General features: G+C 39.2%; 1 protein-coding gene across 10 annotated transcripts in view; it reads right to left on the minus strand.

Moving 5' to 3' along the window:
- The window catches only part of CACNA1D (calcium voltage-gated channel subunit alpha1 D), a 336,560-nt gene that overhangs the window by 304,397 nt on the left and 5,968 nt on the right, over positions 1-26,195 (minus strand). For all 10 annotated transcript variants that reach the window (XM_048857868.2, XM_048857867.2, XM_075130346.1 and 7 more), the window contains exon 3: positions 26,020-26,125. In XM_048857868.2, the coding sequence (XP_048713825.1) occupies positions 26,020-26,125 (106 nt within the window). The remainder of the gene's footprint in view (positions 1-26,019; positions 26,126-26,195) is intronic.

Genomic DNA, 26,195 nt, shown 5'->3' on the forward strand with positions numbered 1-26,195 from the left:
GAAACTTAAAACCTAGACAGTAGTACAGAGGCATGACAGTGCCATGATATTTATTACTCTAGATCTGTAAGTATACCAATTAACTGATTCTTTAGATACAAACAATTAACAAACCTATCAAAACATTTTAAAAGATTTCCCTCAAGAGGCTTCCCCATCCCAAAAAATAAGCCCTTCTCCGCTATCCACTCCACTGCCTTCATTATCTCTATTCCCAACTCTTTGTACACCTGTGAAACAAGCAAGCTAGAAAGGTTGGTTGGTTTGTTTCTAAAGGAGCTCCCTCGGGGATTTTAAATCCAAAAAAAGACCTTTTGTAAAATCCACCCTTTGATCAGAGTTGAACCTTATCACATCCACCACTTTTCTCCGGTAAACAGGAGGCTCTTTATGTGTACCCTGAATGTCAACTATATCTGGGTTCTGGAAAACCAAGTGGGCTAGCAAGTTCTAGAGCCAACAAAAATGTTCTACTGCCAGCCCTCTCTCCTTTAATCCAGAGGGCTGCTAGCACAAGCACCTCATATAATTGAACTGCTGCAACATTACATGAAGAAAGAGGTGTTATTTCAAAACAGTCAAAGCCCAAATAGGTCAGAACTTCGCCAGGAAATAAATCAGAAGTCAAAGCAGATCCCAATACATAGTAATAAGTTTCCTGAGTGAAACATTGCTTATTAAGCAAATAGCCATATTCTGCACTAGTGCAATTTATAGATGAATTTAAGATGTTACCCCACAAGTAGAGTGTTCAATTTTGAGGAAAGAAAAGCATGAATAACTAAGGCAAGGGCTACCTCAAAAAGGAGAAGATGCAACTTCCCAGAAAAATACAAATGATAGGAAGAACTCTCAGCAACCACTTCAAACGGAGAATTCAGAAGCAGCTGACACTCAGATCGTGATCAAATAGTGGACACATTCTCATTTTGGGGGTGCTGAAACAATATCTGTGATTTCTTTTGGTTACTCCTCCCATTCTCCAAGCATCAGCTCAGTCTTATCTAGGCGGAGTCTTAGCCAGCCAGCTCTAATCCCTACCTCAGTCTCCATTAGATACTGAATAAAGCATCCCACCACACCTGCAGGATCTGAAATAGGAGATGGAAATAGCAAACTAGGTTTCATCAGCATACTGAATGCACTGTAACTTACACCTCTGAATGGCCCCATATACATGTCAAACACTTGGAACCCCAAACTGTGACCTCAGAAAACAGAGGAACAGAGCCACTTCTGAGTGACTCCATCTAATGTAAGCCCTTTGGGACAGGGACCATCTTTTTGTTCTGTGTTTGACCAGCGCCTAACACAATGGAGTCTTGATCCATGACTGGGGCTCCTCAGTATTCTGGCAGTAGAAATAATAATAATAGTAATAATAATAATATTCCTTAAGGACCATCAGCCTCATCTCATGCTGAATGGTATGAAGGTAGTTGATAGATCTAAAAGAATCTTTATCACCTTCAATCCAAAGAGTCCAAAACCACTTAATTAATATAACTATACTAAGCCTCACAATACTCCTGTGAGGTAGGTAAGTATTGTCCCATTTTACAGCTCTGGAAAGTAAGTTTCAGACAGCAAAATTAAGTTGTCCAAGATCACACAATAAGAATGTAGCAGAGCTGGGAAAAGATTCCAGATCTCCTGATTCCAAGCTTGTGCCTTAACCATCCCTCCTCACCTCAGTATGAAAGAAAATGTTTTTCTCCAAGTAGTAAAACATTTAGTTTAGCTTTTTTTAGATGGTTATGAATAAATACATGTTCATTATCAACTTAAGAATTATTTTTCAACTCACAAGTAAAGATTACCGGGTATGGGCTGTAGAAATCTTCCCTTGGGTCTTAGTCTTTCTGTTTTTGTTTTCGTTTTTGCTGAGTGAACAGGAATAAGATGTTAAGTAGAGATGGCCACTCATGGATGCCTGAAGAGAGACATATCTGAACACAGGAGCTAGGAACTAAGAGATCATTTAAATTTAGATTTTTTTAAAATGTAAAAGGTGATTAAGTTCAGATTCTTTTTAAGCTGCCCTATGTGTATGAGTTGCTATTATACAAAAGACGTTCTCAGTAGGAGGGTTACACTGATTGGCTTTTTGCACTAAAAGGATTTATAGTCATGATAATGAAGGGTTTAGCCTTTTAAGGTCAATCTTTGCAAGTCTTTTATTTTTTCTCACTGTATCCAAAGTTTCCTTTTTTCATGTATAAATAAAGAAGAACACTATGACCTTTTCAAGCTGTCAAAATAAAGTAAATTATTGCTCTGGTATGACAGCACTGGCATAAAGCTCCAGGCAACAAAAATGTGAAGCCTTACCTAACTCTTCCAATGACTTGCTCTTCATTTAGCTTAAACAAGGGGAGGGAAAAGGCTTCTCTCAAGCTTAGCATTATCTTAGACATTTGTTTTGAAGAAAGTGTGTTCCTTTAACTTCTGCAGAATATTCATTATTATACATATAGTTACATAATAAATAAAGTGGAAATTTGGTATTTCGTGCATAGCCAATAAGATGCCTATCACACTCCAAAGAATATCCTATTTTTTACTAATCAGATATGATTTCTGCCTATATTGGAAATGAGCACACAGGATGATTATTAACATGCTATGCTTATATCTGTATGCTTCAGATACAGATTAAAGACCTTGTCCTATAGTCCCTACTCAGGCAAGACTCTCATGACTTCAGGCCCTTGCAGTTGCATAAGGTCTTACGTTATAGCCATACTTTTGGTTAAACAATAATTCAGGATCTGTGAATATCGCTTCAAATACTATTTTCACAGACTTACTTCTGCCATGCAGTTTGCTCCTGGTTGGAATCTGACTACAAAAGGGTTTGATCCTGCATATCTCAAGAAAAATCACATTGATTTCAATTGGACTTCTGCTTCAGAAAGAGTCAGACCAAAATACATGTCAAAGCAGAGTGCCAGCACTACTGTAATAAAGTGGAGGCCTTCCTGTTTAAAGGCTGACATATCTAAGGGTATGTCTATACAGGAGCTGGGAGGTATAATTTCCAGCTCAAATAGTATGTCTGTGCTAGTTCTGATCAAGCTAGCACACTAAAAATAGAAGTGTAGCCACAGCGGCAAAAGCAACAGGACAGGATACCTGTCCCACGTACAATGCCATCTGAGACCCTATGTGCATACTCAGGTGGTTAAGCTCTCCCACCACTCAGGCCACCATGGCTACACTTCTATCTTTAGCAGGTATGTCTAATTGAGCTGGAAGTTACACCTTTCAGCTCCAGCATACCCTAAGTACTCTAAAATATGCATGCTTACTTGAAATGTCTTGAAATTTGCTGTGCATCTTGTAGGGCCTGGAGAAGGTGAGTGTTTCAAATTTGGGGTTATTTGAGCAAGGGATTCCTGAGATACAGATCCCCCCAAAAAACAGCATTTCATGAAGTCAACAGATTAAGCTATTTTTTTTTTTTGCACATCTTGGGGTTCAAACCATGACTCTCATCATATCCCAACTGATCTCAGATGTTCGATATTTATCTCAGCTAGTACATGGCACCCACTGACCCTTTGGGGGAGAAATATTGAAAATGTTTACATTGAAATATATATAAAAAAATATTTAATATTGAAAGACTGAATAGTACATAATAAACACTCAGGAGCCAATCATATTGAAAGTGCATGTGCAGAATTACCAGTAAGAAGATTTCCAGCCAGCCTAGTTTCACGAGACCTGGGTGGCTCAAGGGGACATGATATGGCCATTGAACCTGAGCTACATCCAGGCAGCGTAACCCTACCATTGGCAGAAATCTGAAAAAGATCTGTATCCATGTTGTTACTATCTGCCTCTGTCAAGATTTTTTGTTTGTTTGTTCCTGGAAAATGTAATACGAGTACAGAATACAATTCAAAGGGGCTCAAACTATTTTCAAAAAGAAAATTATTTACATATTTGTAAGCTTGCTGCACAGTGCTTGAGGGTGTGAGGTTTGGAAAGTGCAGAGCAGTGAGGGGACAGGTCGGGTGGAGGAGTGGGGAGGAATAGAGGAGAATGGATTAGAGACTGCAGTGAGGAGAGGGGGGATTATGAGGAGAGGGACAGACTGAGCTAGCATCTCAGGAACCATGAAAGTAATGCAAATTTCAACCTCTGAAAACCAGTGGAAAAAGTTAAGTTACATGCCACCAACATGTGGGGTTGGGGGCAGGCTGGAGTGGGATGAGGGGGATTGGTTTGTATGGGGAGGGAATTGGGGAGGCCAGCGGTATGGCTCAGGAGGCCTGTCTGAAGCAGAGGCTGGAGGCATAGTGGGGATGCAGTGCCCAGCTCAGTGTACAACTTGGGCTACCTAACAAAGGAAGCATGCAACCCTCCAGTAAACTGCTGCCTGTGATTTAAATACAGAAGAGCAGAAGGCACCAGACAGCAAAGAGAAACTTGCTGCAAACTAATGACTTCATGGGATGGGATGGGAAGGGGAGAGTTATCTTTAAATGTTGGCAGGGTGGCTATTTGTTGCGGGGAACGGGGAATGGGGATGGAGAAGGAGAGACAGACACCAGTCTTCTCTCACGATCTTAAAGTTACTGTAACCAACATGGAATAAAACTATCAAGATTTGGGGCTGTAGACCATGTCTGTGATTTCTCACCCTGCAGCAACTCCACGTGCCAAACATTTCAGAGAATGACCATTATCACCATTCCACTATAACAAAATGTACAGGAAGGGGAAGGATCACTTAGGAATCACATAATATCCTATGCCTTTAGGTAGCCACAGTAGACCATCAGCTGCATCCCTACAAGATAACTGCAACTGCCTAAATGAACACTAACACCTACAAAAACATTTCTCTTCTTTTAAAAACACTAGAAAATTCACTGACAAAAACTTTGTCAATGCAGAATTAAAGTTGCCTTGTGGTATTTCATGTCCTTCCAGAATATTGAGTTTAGCAAAACTCAAACCTCTGAAAACTAGGGAAAAAATAGGGAATACAAAGTTAAGGTACATGCCAACACAACCCTAACTGTGCCTTCCTTGAGCAATACCAGTACACCCATAAAACACATACACTCTGCCTTTGCAGATGGTACAGAACACTCAGGGAATAGGGCAGGTGACGACTATAGGCTTAGAGGCTAATGCCTTCTCTTTGCTAATGCAAAACTTATGTTTATGGGAACTGTACTGAACAGCAATTACCCATATCTGCCCTACACTCAAACACTAGCCACAGAAACAACACCATATCTGATTAATTTTACAACCTCTTCATCCCCTTTACAAAGCCTTCACACTTGCACACAGGATGCCATCTAACCCTGTACTTTCACTTACCCATCATTAAATCCATAGATCACTCATATTTCACCTCCCTGCAGACAATCCACATGGCATGTAGACCTCAGTGCAACACCAGTGACAAAACCTACAGAACTCCTACAGAGCTGGAATGAGGCATGCTGGATATCTCAAAATACACATGCATCTCTTTCCTTTGATTATACACATGGGAAGGGGCAGATAAAGGGGCTCTGGATGGGAGCAGGGGGGAGCAAAATTAAGGCTGCAGTGCTATGTACCTTAACTCTGTTTCCTGATTTTCTGAAGTTTAGGTTTGAAACACCTTAAGTCTTTATCTCCTGGTTTTCAGAGGTTTGAGTTTTACTTAACTTGACATTATAGAAGGGCACAAGATACTGTCAGGCAACCTTAATTCTGCATTAATGAGGTTTTTTCTCAGTGAATCAATCTGGGATTTAGATTTCACTCCACCCCTAAAACTTAGAAAAAATAGTTTGGTCAACTGTTCACTTTTAAATTATATGATTTCCAAAATAATAAAAATAGAATAACAACCACTGACAAGATTTTAGACATTGCATTTTAGGCCTAAAGTACTTGACAACATCATTTTATATGTAATTTCTGTAGACGAATATTTTGTATGGTTATTCATATATAGTTAAAATACATTTGTATAAAGCAAGGTTTTTATTTAACAGTGAAGTTTATCATTCCTGTATTGCTTCCAGCAACACCAAATTCACTTTGGCAAACCATCAAAATTAAAAGAAAAATCTTGACACTTAGCTTCACCTACTAATTACAGAGTTTAAATTTCTCAAAGTATTTTTAAAAATAACTTTTTTGCCCTTTTTAGAGTCATGACTACTTTTAGAGTTTCCCTAAAAACAATGTTGCAAGCAGACTACAAAGCAACAGCTCAGTACAAACACAATGCTCTCTTTTAAGCTGAGGTAAACAGTTTAAAATAGCATAACTAACATCTAGCACTTGATTCTACCCTTTTGAAAGTGTGTGTGTGTCCAAGCTGAAAAGGTCTCAAGTCACTATGCCCAATTAGGACAGCAAAACATAAACCAGATTTAGTCCTTTGAACAGAGAATGCCAAAACACTCCTCTAATTTTCTTACAATTATTTCAAGTGATGCATTGCAAACTATATGTAGTCTTGGTTTCTTTACTATGGTTGCTAGATGTATCAGACTATGTGTTGTGGCTCTGAACTAAAATAATGAACTAATCCTTTATACTCTACTTGATACGTACATGGTTCAAAAGATGCAGGTATCAATTTCTCAACCCAGTGTTACATTATCACACCTACTGATGGCTTATACATCTTAATCAACTACTAATGAAATCAATGGAAATCTTTCCATTGACTTCAATGGCAGACAGTTTAAGAACACATTTAGCAAGCATTCGGCTCTAATTTACAAGTTGAGATATGAATACAACTTTATCATCAAAACCATGTCATAATAAATAGGTTGGGATCTCCAGAGCCAGTATGGCACCAAAAAGATTCAGTTTAATAAACTAAAAAGAAAAGGAGTACTTGTGGCACCTTAGAGACTAACCAATTTATTTGAGCATGAGCTTTCGTGAGCCACAGCTCACTTCATCAGATGTGTACCGTGGAAACTGCAGCAGACTTTATATACACACAGAGAATATGAAACAATACCTCCTCCCACCCCACTGTCCTGCTGGTAATAGCTTATCTAAAGTGATCAACAGGTGGGCCATTTCCAGCACAAATCCAGGTTTTCTCACCCTCCACCCCCCCACACAAATTCACTCTCCTGCAGGAGAGTGTGGGGGGGTGGAGGGTGAGAAAACCTGGATTTGTGCTGGAAATGGCCCACCTGTTGATCACTTTAGATAAGCTATTACCAGCAGGACAGTGGGGTGGGAGGAGGTATTGTTTCATATTCTCTGTGTGTATATAAAGTCTGCTGCAGTTTCCACGGTACACATCTGATGAAGTGAGCTGTGGCTCACGAAAGCTCATGCTCAAATAAATTGGTTAGTCTCTAAGGTGCCACAAGTACTCCTTTTCTTTTTGCGAATACAGACTAACACGGCTGTTCCTCTGAAACCTTTAATAAACTAGAGTTCAATAGTACTCCCCAAGACTGAAATCATACAGATTTTGTAACCCAACTTTTTTGAATGATGAAATCAGTGGGAATCTTTCCATTGACTTCAATAGGTTTCAGATCAAGCCCATAGTTTTCATGATTGAAAACTTTTAAAAATCTAATTCTATTAATAGCAGAAGAAAAATATGTGTTATCCAAAAAGAACAAAATGTTTCAACGTTCAACCATTTTGGCAGACAGTTTAAGAACACATTTAGCAAGCATTTGGCTCTACTTTACAAGTTGAAGTATGAACACAACTTTATCATCAAAACCAAGTCATAATAAATAGGTTGGGATCCCCAGAGCAAGTATGGCAGCAAAAAGATTCAGTTTAATAAACTAGAGTTCAGTAGTACTCCAGAAGACTGAAATCATTCAGATTTTCTAACCCAACTTTTTTTGTATAGTCAGTATAATGCATTGTTATCAATGCGGATAGTCCTTGGGACCTTTATTTCCAAAGTACAGACCACTATGACTTACACTAAAGCAGTAATTTGATTAGTGGGTAGCAGTAGTAACCTTCAATTATCTGTGTAGATCACCACTAGAGGGAGACATGAAACATTTAACTAGCATATTACAAAAAAGTAATATACAACTGATGAACTCTTGATCATATCGCTACTGACACAGGATTAAATTCATCTTTGTGCAGAGCTCCAGTACAAGGCTAATGCAACACCTAAGCCCTATTTTAAAGGCTGATCTGGGACTTAAGAAATGCGTTGGCCTTGTGGTGGCCTTCTGCACAAGGGTGAATTTAATTCTTGCTTAGCAGTGCTTTCCACTGGGAGCAATGGTTTCCATTCAGATCCAGGAGCAAATTAAGGGCTGGTTTTGATTTATTAAGCCATTTATGGATTAGTTCCTCTGTACCATTCCAAACCCCTCTCTCTTTGTATTATAGCTAGTCACTTGAGATCAACCAGAATGTTCAGCTTGACAGTGCCTGAATCCGTTTTTCTAGGAGTTGCAGCCAGGCATTCTTGGTAAGCAGCTCTCAACACAGAAAGTTTTTCTCCTTTTATCTGCCAGAGGCTGAATTTGTTGATATTTAGGGCATGCTGCAAGGCTTATGTATTCTCCCAGCCTTTTGCAGTGAGTGAGAAAGGAAAGAATGAAGTTTTTCAAGAGGAAGGGGGTAAGTCTTTAGTTTTGGATGACATTGTGTCAATCTTGATATTTTTTAAAAAGTTTTTAAATTAATGTATGTACTAATACCGTTAATATAAGGTCCTAGAAGCTAAGATGGATTCATACTGAAGATGGAAATAAAGAACTGGAAGGAACAAAGTATGCTAGTCACCAACTCTACAAAAAGGCAAAGTCAAAAATTAAATGCCAATAGGCTTATTTTAGGAATATGAAAACAAGAAAAGCAGTTGAATTACAGAATTAATTTTTGAGAAAGCCAAGTTCAAGATACTACATTCATATTTTTGGCCTGCCTTAAAAAGGGTAAGAATTCTTCAGACATCTATATCCTAGTCCATTTTGGGGGGTGTTGTGACACTTAATTCATTACAATCTATAAAGCATTGGACCACACTAATGAGGATTCGTCAAACTCTTCAGGAGCTGTGTGGGAGTTAGGAGCTTACATGTAAGGCACTACAAATATGTAAAGGTTAATTAGCATTTTATTGTGAGGATGGTCGATCTGTTTCATTTCAGACACAATTTTCAGTTCAAGAGCTATTTTTTGTACGTCACACTTTGACATTCTTTAATATTTCTTCACACATTTTATGGAATTTGCTCTTCACTTCTGAGCTGACAAGGCTGTAAAAACGCATTTCTTGTGAAGCGTTCAGAAATTTTAAATCACTGATAAGCTGATACATTGTTAAAATGCTAAAGATTCTGAAAGCCTCTTTTGACAAATGCATCTTCATCTGCAATGTGAATACACATACAGAACCTTGACCCCTTCAAAAGAGAATGTGCTTCAAAACAGATTAAGCCCTTTGAATCATTTTACATCACTCCAAAAATCAATACGCATGCATAAGACTCTCACTTTTTCATTTTTAGTAAAAAATATTTCACATAAACCTAAAAATGCATATGATCAAATTAATGTTCAATATTGGGTTTCTTCCACTCACTGCACCCCAAAATACATAACATGTGTCAGGCACAGGAGCAAATTAGACTGAGAGCGGCTTTGCAGTGTTACTGGTCCACAGAGTGTCTATCCTAAACACATGGCCTACAGCCACCTAAATTCTGCCCCGAATGACTCACCTCTGTGGTTTGCATACAGTAAACCCATGGAATATAATCCCACAGATTTTGGAGGAAGCAGGATAAGAAAGCAAGTCTTGCACCCTGAAGTGTCCCTTTTGGTTGCTCCTTCTCCACATATTCAGAAGGTTTCATATCATTTACAACATAAGTATAGCTGCAGTTTTAGGGCCAACCCTGAGTCCTGCTCCCTACTCAGTGCTAATCCCAGCTGGAGCTGTCTGACAAACTGAGTACTATTTGTTCAATGAGGAGGAAACTCCTACTCAAGGCAAATGTGAGCCCAAAACATGCTAACCCCTACCCAAAGGGAGTACACAGCTTCTCCACTGGCCCTGGGAAATGACTTAGCAAAGATGTGAAATAGGCACACTGCCTCCCTGACTTTGCAGTGGAGAGGCCAGACAGATCTCCTTAACTGAGTGATAACAGACTGGGCCAACCAAGAGGCCATACTCACCTTAGGAAATTTTAGGATAGTCAATTGGGTGAGGGACAGAACCCACACAGAGAAAAATACACACACACACACTCCAACAAGGCAAGCCACACCTCACCACTCCTCAACAGATAACAGGGGTATTTTGGAGGGAGAGGGACTCCAGTTCAAAAACTCCACTCCTGGCTCTCTCTCCCCATCCCTCCATGATACCTCCAAAGGTGAGGGAGGTCACAGAAGACTTAGGGCTTGGTAGCCTTCCTGACCTTAGCACAGGACAGAGAGATGAAAGAAGCAAAGTGACACCTAGAATGGGGAGAGTACATTTCAATGAGGACCTGGACCAACCTGTTGAAGATTGCACACCCTGTCAGAGCTGCTTGATGTAGTAGTTAATGGCTAACATAACCCTTACTCCTGGATAATCAAGGGCCAGACCTTGTCCCTTAACAATCAATTGTTTGAAATTTCATAATGATAGAAAATCAAGACAAAAATACAGAAATTTATATTTTCATATACGTTCTGTAAAATGGCCACACACAACTTATTTTTTTTACTATCTTCACCTCTTTAGTTAAAAAATATTTTTATGGATTTGGACCATTTCTTTTTTTTTTTCCTTTCTTTTTTATTTCTTTCTTTTTTTTCTGGGTGTGTAAGGAAAGAGTTTATACTGAAAAATGTTCCACACATCTCTATAACCCCTGATTATCTAGTCTAATAACTCAGTTTTATCCATATTATCCTCTAGCATGCACTTGGACACACATGACTGTCTGTTTCTCACTCCTCCTCAATTTATAGCTACAGCTTAAATTTTTAAATATTAATCTTGGAAAATATATAAAAAACCCAAATCCAAGCAATGAATTGTCAAAATATAAAACATAATTGTTCCTTATTGAAGGGAATTCAAATTCCTTTTGACTCTGAGTACTAAATCTGCCCTATTCTGCTGTAAAAGCAAAATTGGAGACACAATCAAGAGCACTCTTCACAGTTACTACTTTTGCAAGGTACAACATGCAAACAGAGACAAAGTTACTGTATTTTTAAAAAATAAAGAGAGGGAATTTAGATTAGCATTTGTAAAAGCAAAATCTTGCCATCCATAAAGTATGCTGCATTGGTCATCCAAGTGGCTTCTGATGCATGGGCCACTGACCAATTCTTCAGCATCACCACCTTGCCCCAAGAAACCATCTATATAGGCTAAATAGAGAGAGTTTTTCAAAGTGCACAGACACACATACACAAAATAGACTATAATGTTTATTGCATTTGTAACAGTATTCCTTAGCATTAAACACATTTGTACGCATTTGCAGATGCTTTATGAAGACAGTTGCTGCATCCTTAGCAACCTTCAGAAACTGCCACTTATTTAACCATTAAAACAACTATTGTATAGGAGTCTTTAAGGGAAGATAGAGATGCCTTGATCCATCTCTTTATCATTCATGTCCTCCCATATCTCCTCAGACCAACCTAACACCTATCATTTTCTTAACTTGTTCCTAGTGACTAATCTGCCCAGAGGCCATCTACTAACATTCATATTTTGTTTCCTCATCTCTTGCATAAAGTTTAGAAAAAGCAAATCTAAAGTGCCTGCATCACATATTATTTAACCCTACAAAAGATCTGCTTCATTCACAACACACCAGCTAGTGACAGGCCGTTCGAATCACCTGTTAATCTTTATGCAATATATTGTCCTGGAACTCAACAAAGTACATTCAAGGCAGAACAATCCAAGACAGATATATCTTTGCTTCAAAAATGGATTAAGTTCATCCCATGGCAGCTAATTTGCAAGTGACCTTCCTTGATTATCTCTTAAAGCAAGATACATTTAAGAACATCAAAACTAGTGTTTCTCTGTAGTTGCTCTTCCAAACTCAGTCTCTATTAGCCTTCCTAGCTGTTGTGCTCTTTCTGTTGCCTTCTGAAACTGCCTCATTAACAGTGTGGATCAGATATATTTTATGTTTAAAAATTTGGCCAAAAAAGATGCTAGGTACCTATGCTCCTTAATATTCAGATCCACACTAGACTAACAAGGTCATCTGAGTGATTAAAATATAGTGGGTATGCAGAGTTTTTGCATTAAATTCTTAATAAAGGACATGAACTGAAGTCAGCAGACACAATACCCTATTTATTCCATGACTGGAACACCTGGGGACTGATTCTCCATTGTCTTGCAGATTGGGTGCTGTCATTAACATCTGTGCAAAGTGGGTGTAAAACATTCCTAAGTGTGAATTCTCCACTCATCCCACAGCCTGCAATAGTGTTTTTACACATATTTTGCACAAGTATATATGATGAGAGAAGATACAGGGAAACAGAGACTCAGGACACTTGCATGTGAAGAGGAATGGCCTTCATAGTAGTATGCTGACCTCCTTTTCAATTAGGAACACAAATATGAGACTATGGCCCAGATCCACAAAGGTACTTCAGCACCTAACCCTTAGACTTAGACATTTATGTGTCAGTATTGGGCTCCACTGTGATCTACGATGACATCAATAAGTACTGCCAAAAGAATGCTTGCAGGTCTGAATAAAAATACAGTATTTGGAACCTTAAATCAATGTTCATGAGAGCTAAAATCAGATTATATATAATGCCCATTGTACTCACCTTACTTTATGGTTCTGAAACTTGGGACTGTCAAAGCATCTGGAGCAAAAGCTGCAAACATTTGAACTGAGGTGCCTGCATCATATCCTAGGTATGACAAGGCTAAAAAGGTGAAGAAATGACAACTTCCATAGAAGACTGAAAGTGCAGTATGTGACTAGAATCATCAAAAGGCGTCAACTGCAATGGTTTGCCCATGTTGATACAATGACCCTACACCGATTGTCTACAATTGTTCTCTATGGAAGAGTGCTTGAAGAGAGAAGCTGTGGACATCCAAGGAGACAGTATAACACAGTATATAATACTACCCAGGTGACACCTCACCAGGCTCAAATGGCAGCTCAAAACAGACATGGATGGAATCTGCTCATAATCTCAGGCCTACCCTTAATCTTGGAAAAAGTAGATGATAATGAATCTTTCATTCCCCCAGCTATTCACACATGTCCAAATGCTATTTAGGTTTGGAACCTGCACTGTGTAGTACATAGACAGACTGCTACAACCATGTTGAGTCTGACTGGAGTAGTCCACGATCCATGCATCACAAAATGCTAAATCAGGGTCTAAGATATTATTCAGTCTTTACTAAGACAAATGCCTTATTCAGGCAAAACTGAGTGTGCTTTTGGTTAGTCATGTGTATGTTTGGCTGACTGATCTGATCCTGTTTTGGGAATCCCTGAAGTTCCACTGGTAACTAGGGTTTGGCCTGTTCAGCCATCCCATGAATTCCTGCAAGGAGACACAATTATATCATCACTGTATGGACCATCCAGTACAGTGATCTTCAGGACTACTGCCACAACCTAAGATCTGTCAGAAAGCTCCACTCAGCAAGTTCTCAAATGATTTCCTAAGGCTGGCAAGGTTCTGAAGAGTTGGTTGCTTTCAAGGGGAGTCTCTCCTCTGAAAATCCCACTGGGGAGAGAAACACTGTTAACAGAGCTTCAACAAGCAAAACTGCTGCTTGTGGGGAGTTCTGCTGTCCGAGACCCCCAGAACCTGAGACTAGACGACAAGGGATGGATTGCACGATATTACTCAGTTCTGTTCATTCCCTCTGAAGCACCTGGCACTGGCCACTCTCAGAGACAGGGTTCTGGACTAGATGGACCATTGATCTGACGCAGTATGGCCACTCTTATGTTCCTATGAGTAAGAACCAAGGACTTGAAATCACACTCATCTGTTTGAGATTGTATTTGTTATGAGAATAAAGTAACCTAATACATACGTAAAATGATTTTGTCAGATCAATAGTATTATTGCCACAAGGGCTTCTATAAATACCCATTGTCATCTGTGTGTCATGTGGTCTTGCTGAAACAGCCTTCTGTGGTACCATTCCCAACCAGCTGGATAGTTCGCTTGAGCATATTTGCAAACACCCAAAACAACATGCTATTTTTGTTAACTGAAATGCCAGTTTCTGCTCAATGGAATGTTGACTGCCAGTGTCCAAAGATGTCTGTTCTGGCTTCCTGGGCATAGCGCCTGTCTAGGCAAGTGGTTAAACTCCCCACTACACATTCTGGGGCTTTCATCCTGCAGAGTAGCAAGTACTGGATTAACATTTCAAACACAGAGTAAACACCGTATGTAAACTGACTGTGTCTTCTGAGACTTCTAACACTAATTCCCCTCAAATTTACTTGCCTGCTGCTGTTTACCTAGATGTCACTGTTGTTGCTGGGTCACTATGGGAACTGTGGCTGTTCCTTCTGTTTTTATATTGCCACTACCAGTCATTTTCACTTCACCAAAATTTGCTGCCAAAACATTTTGCATCCTGAAAAGCTGAAATGAAGCCTCTGATAATGCACTGAATGCTGAATTTGTGGGGTGCAGCACCCAACCAGCCAAACCCTTCTTACTAAGAGCAATATCAGAAGCAGTCTGTTAAGTTTAAAGAGCTCATACTGTACATCTATCTAAGATACTTACATGGTCCCATTACTGTGGTATCTGAGCACATCAAGATCTTTAATGTGTTTATCCTCACACCACCTCTCAGAGGTAGGGAAATACTATTATCCCCATATTACAAATGGGGGAAAGGCTAAGTGACTTGCCCAAGGTCACATAGGAAGACTATAGCAAAAGCAAGGAATTGAACCCTCAAGTTCCAAGCTAGCTCCATACCCACTGGACCAGCCATTCTCCCATTGCACTACTCCATGGTGTTCTTTAACTACCCTTGTTCAAAGTTATCTATTGGATAGAGGAAATATTTCCCTCTTTCTTTAGCTAGTTAAATAAATTTCCCATCTCATAACAATAAAATGTGTTTTGAGGAATATTTCATTTATTTTTAGTAACATTTCCATTATAAAAATTGTCTGTGTTATAGAAGCCAAGTCATACATCTGTAAGCAGAGTCAGAATGAGCTCTATCCTGACATTTGGTGGCGAGTCATGGTGGGTTATGGAAAAGAACTTCAGGGGCTGATCTCATTTGCATAGGCACACCCACCCCACCTAGATGGTCACTTTGACTGCTGTAGGAGCCCCAATTTCTCTGTTATTGGGGCAGGAACAATAAACTGTTATTGTCCTGATTATGTGAATCAAGGACAGTGGAACTGTACTTGGCCTTTTGTTATGATGGAGGGACTCAAGATCAACTAAACAGCACTCGCTAGGAAAGGGTCATGGGTTCCAAAACCCAGTGAATTGAGAGAGGCTGGGGACAGGTATTAATACCTGGTAGTATAGGTACCACCACCTGATGAGGTCATTACATGCCAATTGTACCCTCTCCTTGCTCCACTGTAGAATATCAGAGCTAGTTTGGATTCCAATACGAGTCTAGTTACAGGCTACTGAGATTAATTCACTTTGGGCCAATGGTGTACCAGCACTGAGGCTCCCCTACTACAAGCTGAAATCACTAAAGAGCTAAAATTACTAAGAGCTGAAATCACTGAGTGTTGTGTTAAGTAGTGGGGGGGCCTAAAGATATATTGTGGAGCAATTCATAAGGCGGCGGGAGTGGCTGATGGGATGGCTGGAGCAGTTTGCAGGACAGCTGGAGAAGTGGAGTGGCTAGCAATTCGTGGGGTGGAGCGGAGCCACACGAAGAGGTTGGGCAATTGGCTTCGGACCACGTAAGGTGCCCCTTAACCCCCTGCATTTCCACCCAGGTTGGGAGGTAAAACTCTGCAGATAAACTTTCAAACTCTGGGGCTGCACTGACTAGGGACAGAGACTTTTGGGTGTTGGACTTTTGGGACTTTGGGTGACTTTTGTGTTGCTGGACTCAAGAACCAAAGGGAAAGGACATGGCCCAATTTGCTTGGGGTGGGTTTTGGCTCATGGGTTGTGTTATGAATCCTGTTGGTGGTGTTTCCCCAACATAATGTCACATTGTTTCTCTCTGTTATTAAAAGGCTTTTGCTACACTCAGACTCTGTGCTTGTGAGAGGGGAAGTATTGCCTCTTAGAGGCGCCTAGCGGGGGTGCTGTATATTTGTCCCAGGTCACTGGGAGGGGGCTCGAGCCAGTTTTGCATTGTGTTATTAGAATGGAACCCCTAGATACTGAACCCTTGTTGCTGCTAAATCTGATGGGCAGAAGGGTTACACATCAATTAGATCATCCAGGCTGGATTACTACAACACACTCTATTTGGTTCTACTCTTGGGAAGCCTCCTCAAGCCTTATCTGGTGCAGAACCCAGGAACCTGTCTTCTGGGTGGGATGAGTTACCCTGAAAACAAGACACCTGTGATCTGTACAATGCACTCGCTGACTTCCTATTCAGTTCCAGGTGCAATTCAAGGCATTAGTGGCAATCTTTAAAACACTATCTGGCCTGAACCTCAATTGTTGTGAAACCTCTTCCTTTTTTATTTCATGCCCCAAGAGTTGAGGTCATTTCCACTGTTGGTATCTGAAGCTAGCTACATTGCTTTAGTTTAGGAAGTCAGTGGCAAGGCATTCTCAGCTGAAAGTACTCACATTTGGAGCTTGTGTAACCCACACACCTCCTAGGTATTGTGTTCTGGCCCATCTAGTGGCACTGAGATCACTCAGAGATAGCTAAATGAGTCTGCTCTACAGCATTAGCTAAAAGGCAGTCGGCTTTTGGCTCATGTGGTAGAGGCTCATGCACTAAGCTCCAGAGGCCCCAGGTTCGATGACAACCAGGGTCTGTCAGGGTTACACTTGCTTGCCTTGACTGTCCATCGGAGCCCAAGCAGCATGAATTTCAGCTGATGCTGCAAAGCTTTTAGGCTCAGTCATCTTTGAGTTCAATATTACTGTGTTTTTGTTTCTATTCTGATTTTTTTTTAAATTTGTTTTGGTTAGTTTGCCTTAGATTAGGTGAAGGGTAGAACTGTTTGTGAGTTTTGAGCTGACAATTTTTATATTTTTAATAATAAATGCACAGGACCTAAGCACTGTTGATATGGGCACTATGTGACATTAAATAAATTAAGCAACCTCAACTACGTCATTATCATATAATGAATCTCTGAGGTAACATGGGGTAGGATTTTCAGAAAAACTCATCACTCACTTAACTCTGATCTCCTAGAAGTCATTGGAAAAACTTCCATTGAATTCAGTGGGAGCAGAGTTAGACCAATACTGAATGCTTATGAAAATCCCACCCTGGATACCAACTATACAAGCCTTTAATAGAGATGGCACTCTCTGTTGCACCTGGAAAATATTTCAATCTAGTGCTGATCACTGAACTTAAGTGTAACATGCTCCTTGCAAGAAACATTCTTCAACAAATAGATAGCCAAGTCGGGCACCAACTGAAGTTTTGGAGAGGTTTTACAGAGTAGCCCCATACTGAATAAATTGCAATCCAATCATAGGCAAATGGGAATGTGGTAGAATTCTCCAGTTTACAAAAACTTGTGGGGTGGGAAATTGCTTCAGAACCACAGTTTAAGAACATTTTGTTTATGCAGCAATTGAAATCACTGTTTTCTCAGGGAGTAAAGCAGATATGAACTAGTGTTTATGTGAGGTTTACCTGCATTAACATTGGCTGGTAAATTGACAAATTGCATTGTTTGCATATGCTCTGTAAAATGATTTGATAATCTTGGGTTACATATATTTTACATTAAACTATGTGCACATCAAACTTTGCACCCCTGCTGTTTCAGTAATGCATAAGAAAGGTGTGAATTTCCCCCACTATTCTTAGGTTTTCACTTTGAACCTTAATCACAACTTAATGTCAACATTGTTCATTACAATACTTTCCTACTGATCATGCCACTGAAAAAGTAGCTAACATGTTTCTTCAATATGTCAGCCACACTTGAATTTATTTTTATTAGCAGAGATTTCTCAGAGGAATAAGCTGCAAATTTGAATAAAGAAAATACATTTCTTTTCAAACAGAAGGAGTAAGTAGTACTCTATGAACTGGATAACAGAGAAGCTTTCCCCAAAAAACAGGATGATGTTGTGTTTATATTGCATCCTGTAATGTAGCTTGTGGGCCCAATAATCCACTGACTTGTACCTTGCATAGTCATTTACACCTATTCTAAGAGAGCTAGTTCCTCAACTGTCGCCAAGACATGTTTGACACAGATGAAGTAGAGCCATGGTAAAAGTGATTTTAAACCTCTTCTCCCTTTCTCTTTTTCCTATCTGAGAGCAAGTCTAGTCCCTGACAGAGTAACCCTGAGGATGATCTAAATTAATCCCAGCTGCCCACAAGACCAAGAGACTATTCCAGCAGATGGAAATTGACAGGTGATAAAGGCATCCCAGTCACACATTCCCTTTTCCAGAGGCTGAGGATGGAGATAGCATAGAGACATTATGCTGACTCCGTGTCACCTGGGGATTCTCTTTTCACAGAAGGAGCAAGGAGCCCGTTAAGCTAGACTTCCATTTGCTTTATGCAACCACAGTGGTGCAAAGTTGCAAGAGTGGCTGTAAAATGTTACCAATTCAGAATTTTCATCTTTTTGTGGCAGTGTAAATTACTACAAGAGGTACAGGGATGTGGAGAACCAGCCCCTGTGAGATTTTATAAACCTTGATCTAAACAGACAAAAGAGAAGGCAATTCAGAATAATAAGCATATAAATGTTGTTGAATAACCCTCTCTGCCCTTGTTATAATATCTGAAATTTAAATACAAAGATAGGCCCAAGTACAATTACATTTTTTTAAAATAGTCCCCTTGCAGAAATGCTTCCTACTGAAGAGTTCTTACAGCTTTTCAAAAGGTTACTTGCTGATGCATATTGTCCCCGTTTATAGCTATCAAATGGCATTTTCCCCATTGCTTTTAGAAAAGGAAGTCAGGTTGTTCTGGCAGTCAAACAGCTATTGCATGTTTTGCTTATGTCAGAAAAGATGACAAAGTAATCGTTGTACTGAAAAGACAACTGCAACAAAAAACTTAACAAAACTATCTTGAGCACACACACGAAAAGTAAGGAGGAGAGATTTCAAAGCCTACTTGATGTTAAGCTTGTTTTGAAAGGGAAAAAAAGACATTTCCCATCATTTGATTTCAAAACTAAACTACTGACTTTCTCTCAGACCCTTCTGCGTACTCATTCAGTAAGCTATAAATATATTTTCACTTCCTTTAATTGTCATTGATATGCCTCCTGAAATTCAGGTGGCATATCAGGTACAATTATATCTTATATTTTGAATGCTTTTTCAAATGAAACATATTGAGATTTTTCTTTATTAAAAAGAGCATCAGTGAACAACTACACTACCTGTATTTTACACTTTGGCTAAAAAGTTACTGAAGGATTAGATACAATAAATAAAGTTTTAATTTCTCTGACATGTTTATCTGTTTGCTAAGTAGCTGATATTATTTCCAGTAGAATCCAATCCTTGCCTTTCCTGCATACTAGTTAGTTGTCTGGCTTTTATGCTATAGATTGCACTAACTCTAAAGAGTGTGAATGAACTGAGAATCTGAATGTAGGACATCCTGAAACAAAAAGGTTAAAAATGTATATGATCTGGAGCACAAGCGGATGAGGGTGGGGTTGAGCACAGAGACCTTTCAACCAAAAGGACAAATATAGCAAAGAGAATAAATATGTGGTGTACAATTCTTAAAAACAACAGAGAAAACTGTAGCCATTAAACAAATGCATCTTCATAGGCCTTTTTTACAAGAATGCTTTAAAAATTAATAATGGTATATACTGATTAGTTTCAGGCTTTTATTAGAAGTTCATTGTGTATATAGGATTTCAATAAACTGGTTCAAGATAAATGTATTTTTCAATGGGTGTATTAATTTATCATGTGGCCTGGTGATTGAATGACTCGTGAGATTACTAATGAGATATGGCTATGGAGCCTGACACCTCTTTGTCACAAGTCTGATTAGGTCTACAGAGTGTAGTCTTTTGCATTCCAAAACAATGCCCTGGAATGTACTGTGTAGTTGACATTTCTACATCACACTAGTGGAATGGGCTTGCCTATGGGGGACTGACTGTGCTTCCTAGATCTGCCCAAGGAGGGGATCTCCTTCCTCTCACACAAACAATAGGAAGGCGACTGAGCCATTTCCATGGGCAGCATCATCCACTCTGGCTCCTCCAGCCCTGTTAGGGTGGTAGGGATGAGCAGGCTGGGGGTATGGCTGGCTGTGCCAAGAGCACTGCAAGACAGGGCATGTATGCTGTCCTTTCTTCAATCCTAATGGGGATTCTCCCACAAAAGCAACACAGACTGGGGAGGCATGATCTTTCCTGTAGAGCCCCTTCCTTTTAAGGGGATCCCCAAAGGCAACTGTAGCCAGAACTGCCAGGGACACAGAGTTAATGAACTGGTACAGGGGCCTCTGTGCAGATGGCTCTACCACCTGGTTATCTGCTATAATCCATGTGAAGTCCTAACAATCCTTGAGATTCTTGACTGGGCCTCACTGCCTATTCCCTGGAGACAGCAATCCCACCAATAAAACTATGTGTGGGGTTTAAACACAGGAAGGGCCATCCAGCCCAGCATAAGCAAAGTCCAGATTCCTTGTACGTAGTATTGATTGGTTCAGTACATGTTCATGTTTATTATTCCTATTTTATTCCTAGGAAAGAGAACAAGAAGAGCCTCATAGGAATCCCTGCATAGTGGCAAAAATGCAGACTTATTTACACCAGCCTGCCTGCACATTTCAGAGTGAGAAGCAGAGCACACTAATCAGAGAGAAGCACTGCCCAAGCAAGATAAGGAAAGTTCCCATACCACAAGGGGAATGCAACGTGGGGAGAGAAGACAAAGCAGGAGTAAGCAGGAAGGGAGAAAAGGAGATGATGCAGTGGGGTGGTGTGAAGGAGGAAAGAAAAGGAGAGAAACTGAGTGGGAAGGGATGAGGTAGAGCAAGGAAGACAGGAGGAGAAGGCAAACAAAGGGGTAAAAGAGGAAAAATAGAGGAGAGTGATCGGGCAGAGACAACAGATATCAAGAAGAGAAGAACTGAGCTGGTAAGCACAAAGAAAGAGACATGAAGGGAAATAACATAACAGAAGGGCAGCAAAACTGAAAAGAGAAGAGAAAAGGAAAAAACAAAAGAAAGATACAGGGAGGAAATCCATCTGGCCAGAAACAGTGCCTCATAGCAGCCACTGACAGGAGACAGTGCTAAAAGAAGAACTGATTCACGCACTTGGAAGACTCAAAGCACCTGAAATACCAGAGGGAAGGAGAAAGAAATCACTTTAAAGTCTGAATGAAGTAGTGAGGTTATGCTCAAATATTCCATCCCAGTGCTCCTGCTACGGGATAGTAATGATTCCCACAGAAGTCAATAGGGATTTCTTGTATCAACTGGAAGAAGAACTGAGCCCAAACTGAATGTTAGGTTTTCAGTTTCTGCTCAGTCAGTGGGAGTTTTCATTGAGTTAGGATTACTTGAAAACAGAACAAAGACTTCATGACTTGGTTCAATAACTAGTTTTCAAGAACATCATTTGTCATTGTAAGAATGGTCTGCAATACATTTCAGGCAGTTCAGACAAGCATGAGCACATTGCTCCATTCAGGTAGAGGAGACTTCTCCCACTGGCATACATCAAAGGAAAAAAATTTCAAAAAGGCTCAAATATGCATGCACCTGCTCAATGCAAGACTGTCAAATTGGTGAGCAGCCAAGCACAGCCCTACCTGACAATTTAATTTTCCACTGCCTGCTTTGCCTGAAGGGAGCAATGTGTTTCTTTCTTCTATGTCCTCCCAGCCTACTAGGCAGCGGAGTACCAATATCTAAAGGGAGAGGAAGTTCCATCAAGAGAACCCTAGTGGAAGAAGATGGTCATACTGCCTTCCCCATCCCTATAGCTAGGGAAAGAGAAGAGAGCACAAAAGCCTCCTTTTTCTCACTCAGGAGACAAGAAAAAGAGAGGATAAAGAGAGCAATACACACAGAGGAGCACACTGAACCCATCACAGTAGCCATTTATGGAATGGAATTTATGTTTACTAGACATCTATCAACCAAGCAGATACATAAGATTGGACTCCCCCACAGTGTAAGGAGGAAGAAACCTGAGCTATCCTTTCCCACCAGCAAGGAGGGGAGTATGCTGGGCTTAGAGCCACTAACACTACACAACAACCTTCCCTTCTTCCTTTTGATTTACTAAATGTGTTTAGTTCTTTACCATTTATTTCATAGTAGACAGATGGCTATAATCACAAAAACCATAACCACTACCACGGACACCTTTGATGGCTGCCTCCGCAGACACAAGTAACTGAACGTGCACAGATAATGAACAACCTTAGGCCTCTCATCCCTAGGCCTTGTCCATATTACATTTTTCTTAAATTACTGCATTGTTACAATAAAAATGGTGCAAATCCCTCTAGAAAATAACTTCCTGAAGTTTGAGAGTTGAAAATTGACTCACTTGAGTCTCAAAATCTAAGACATGAGCTATTTTTTAAGTTTATTAATGTGCATATATTTGAGCCATTAATACTGTTAGTCATATCCATTTCTATTTGCCCTGTGATGTTTCATATATTTGTAATCAAATTAATTTGTCATAAAATGTATTTTATAATGAATATTGTGATGTATAATTGATTGTGTTGACTGTTTTCATTGGAGAATGAGTTGCACAATATATTTTTGCAAGTTAAGTCAGCAGTAGAGGACTGAAAAAGTATTCTTCCTCAAAGGGATTCACCAGTGGCTCAGCCAGTTATGTGATCTAATACTTCACTGATTGAGCTATAAGCAAGCATTTACTCTCAGAATTTGTCTCCTGGACCACCCAACCTGGTCTTGGGAAGCCACAGGAAGGGAGCTCTTCTATTACAGAATGTCTATTCTGTACGTCTAAACTGGATAGAAGGCTCTGCTGCAGATTTCCCAACGTTTGCAGGAGAAAAACACCTCTCCTGAGTACCTCCTAAGATGTGCAGGATGGGAGATCCTCTCAAGGCCCAACTGTTCATCTGGGACAGACTCCTTTTCCAGTTCCCCATTGACCAGTGCCCCACCTCTGTTTCCCCCATCCTCGACCAGTGCTCCCTCTTTCCAGGGCCCTATCTAGGTTTTCAACTTCATAACCATAAGCATATGTTTGATATGCTTACATTTTTATGTATATAAATTTTGCAAATGTAACAATTATGGCCCAAATTCTGAGCTGGTGTCAATGCATTTTACTCAATAGAGCTACAGTGACTTACACCAGCTGACAATCCAGTTCTCTATTTTAAAATGTTATACAAATGTAGAGCTATAAAATTTCCGCCTTTACAATTTCCTTACATTTTAAATGAATGCTTTTTTTGTTTAGTGATGCATGTAATTATTTTATTTTTAACTGCATTTATAAATTTAAAGTTTATAGATAATCTGAAAGCATATGAGATATTAGGACAGCCACTGACCAAACACAGTTTCTACTGGAGTATCAGACTAACACGAGTAAAGAGGAACAGAAGCTGGTGGAACTCAGACATAGCGGAAGAAGGGGGCAATAACAGTTCTATAACATAAGCTCTACTTCTTCCATAATACCACAGAACTCCCTCTATCTCACATCAATGAGTCCAGGGTCCAAGGGGCTGCCAGGCAATAGCCACCCTTCATGACAGGTTCTCGTGTGAGCCTAGAGGATTTCCAGGAAGATACCTATGTGCAGCTCCTGTACTTTGCCTCCATCCACATTTAGAGGAGAAATCGGGCTATACTGGGCAGACGAGTCAATAGATGCAGGTTTCCACAGAAAAAGACATGTCAGTCCATTTCATGATGTACAGCTACCACCATAGAAACAGCCAATCCAGTTTGATTCCAATCTATTTATTTTATTTGATCATATATATAATACAGATAAAATATGTGCCTTCCCTTTCACCTGACTTACTCTGACCTGGTATCAAAAAAATGCTGCCAAAATGAAAACACTAGATTAAATTCTGCTCTAGAGTTGCTCAGAATTTACACCAATATAACAGAGCAGAATGTGAATAGGAGAGTGATCAAAATGTAGAATTTGTTGATGTATATGAAAGGAGTCCAAAAAAAGCCTCTCTAAAATGCTAAAAAATGAATATGAATCTCTGGATAAAAGACTATAATTTATTTCTACTTAAAACAATATGGCTATATGAGTTCAAAAAGCTACAAAGCAAGAAAGGAATAAGCACACACTTTAATCCTAAATGTTAACACATTATAAAATTAGGTCAGAAAGATATGAGTTCAGCTTTTGTAAGAACTATTGCTTAAAAACCCACCAAATTTTATAAAACTATTAGCCTCTGACACACAAATATTTTATGCTTTCATGTGATGCTTTATGAAATTAGTTATTAACAGAGACTTTCTGATGGATTGACAACTATGGAGATTTCTGCCCTGAATTTCTCAGAGAAAAAACAGATTGTTGATTGGCTCAGATATTCAGCTGCATAAATTGTTCTTTACATTGACCTGAATTAGTCTGCCTTTTGCCAGTGTTTTTATTGTCTATATTTGTTTAATCTTGTACTCTTGGTAAACAAAGAATGCACAAAATGAGTCAATGTATACGAATTATCATCTATAGTAAAATAAACAAGGTTACAAATTGTAACCTGAACAAATGTCTTCATTCATGTAAGGTTACGCATTAACCCAGATATTCCATACAAAAATAATCCCACATCATCTGTTTACTAGTTTGGGTCCAATCCTGTGTTGTTTCTATTGTTTGGTTGGGGGTTTTTTTGTTCATTTGTTTGGGTTTTTTTACACACCCAAATCTCCCATGAGGATTTTGAGTGTGCAAAGACTGCACAGTCAGGACCTATGAACTCTTCCAGCTTTTTAAATGTATCATTAATGTTAAAGTTATTATTCAATATAAACAATGGAAGCAATCCAATATTAATACTGGATACAATATGTATTACAAACACTATTATAAAATATATTCTTGCAATTACATTGCAATTTAAAAATTATTGATATATATTTATGACGAACAATAAAACACAACCGTAGTAAAAAAAAATTGATCCTAGATATGCTCTGCTGTACATGATACACTCTGCACATTGCAACCCAGGTTAGAAATCTCTGTTATAGCAACAGCAGTCTCTTTTTAAAACTCAGCTTTAAAGTACATAAACCTTCCTTTAGATTTGTCTTCATTAAAGCAACACCTCCCCCTTACAACATTTCATCTTTTACATGAAGGCAGTGATCTAATTATATAACAACTATACAACAACACTCATTGTATAAATTCTTGTCTTGGATTAGTTTAATATAAAGAAAAACCTCAACTAATATAGACCCTAAAATATGATTAAGAATTTAGCATTAAAATCTGAAAACACATGAGATTAATATACCAGAAAGCACAGTATGACTTCAACAGGACTGATTTCAGAAAATTAAAGAGCAAAAAAACAGCAAAGTAATTTTAATCTAAACAACAGTAACAGACAAATTAAATTACATTCTTTTATATCCAACATCATCGTCAACATATATTGTCCCAAAAATTTATAATTTTTGTCAATTCTTTTTACAGCAGATACTACAGAACACACACTGAAATTGACAACCAAAGCAGTGAAATATTTCAAAGACATTTTGTTTCAGAGTATCACTAAATGCCATTTTTTCTAACTAAAGCTACTATCCATACTGACAACTGCTCCCTAATATTAGCAGTTAATTGTCAAAGTATATAATAAACCAACATAAATATAGAAAGAAAATCAAAGAATACTTACCAAGTTATGATTAGTTGAATTAGAATCATCTTCTGGGAATGGGATGTAAACAGCTAAGGCCACACAATTGGCAAAAATAGCCAGTAGTATAAATATGTCAAATGGTCTGAAAAATCTTGTTAAGGAATATATGGATTTTGAATGTATACACTACTCCAGTCTCATTCTGCTTTTGA

Source organism: Caretta caretta, chromosome 7, assembly GCF_965140235.1.
Source record: "Caretta caretta isolate rCarCar2 chromosome 7, rCarCar1.hap1, whole genome shotgun sequence".
Classification (NCBI taxonomy): Eukaryota; Metazoa; Chordata; order Testudines; family Cheloniidae; genus Caretta; species Caretta caretta.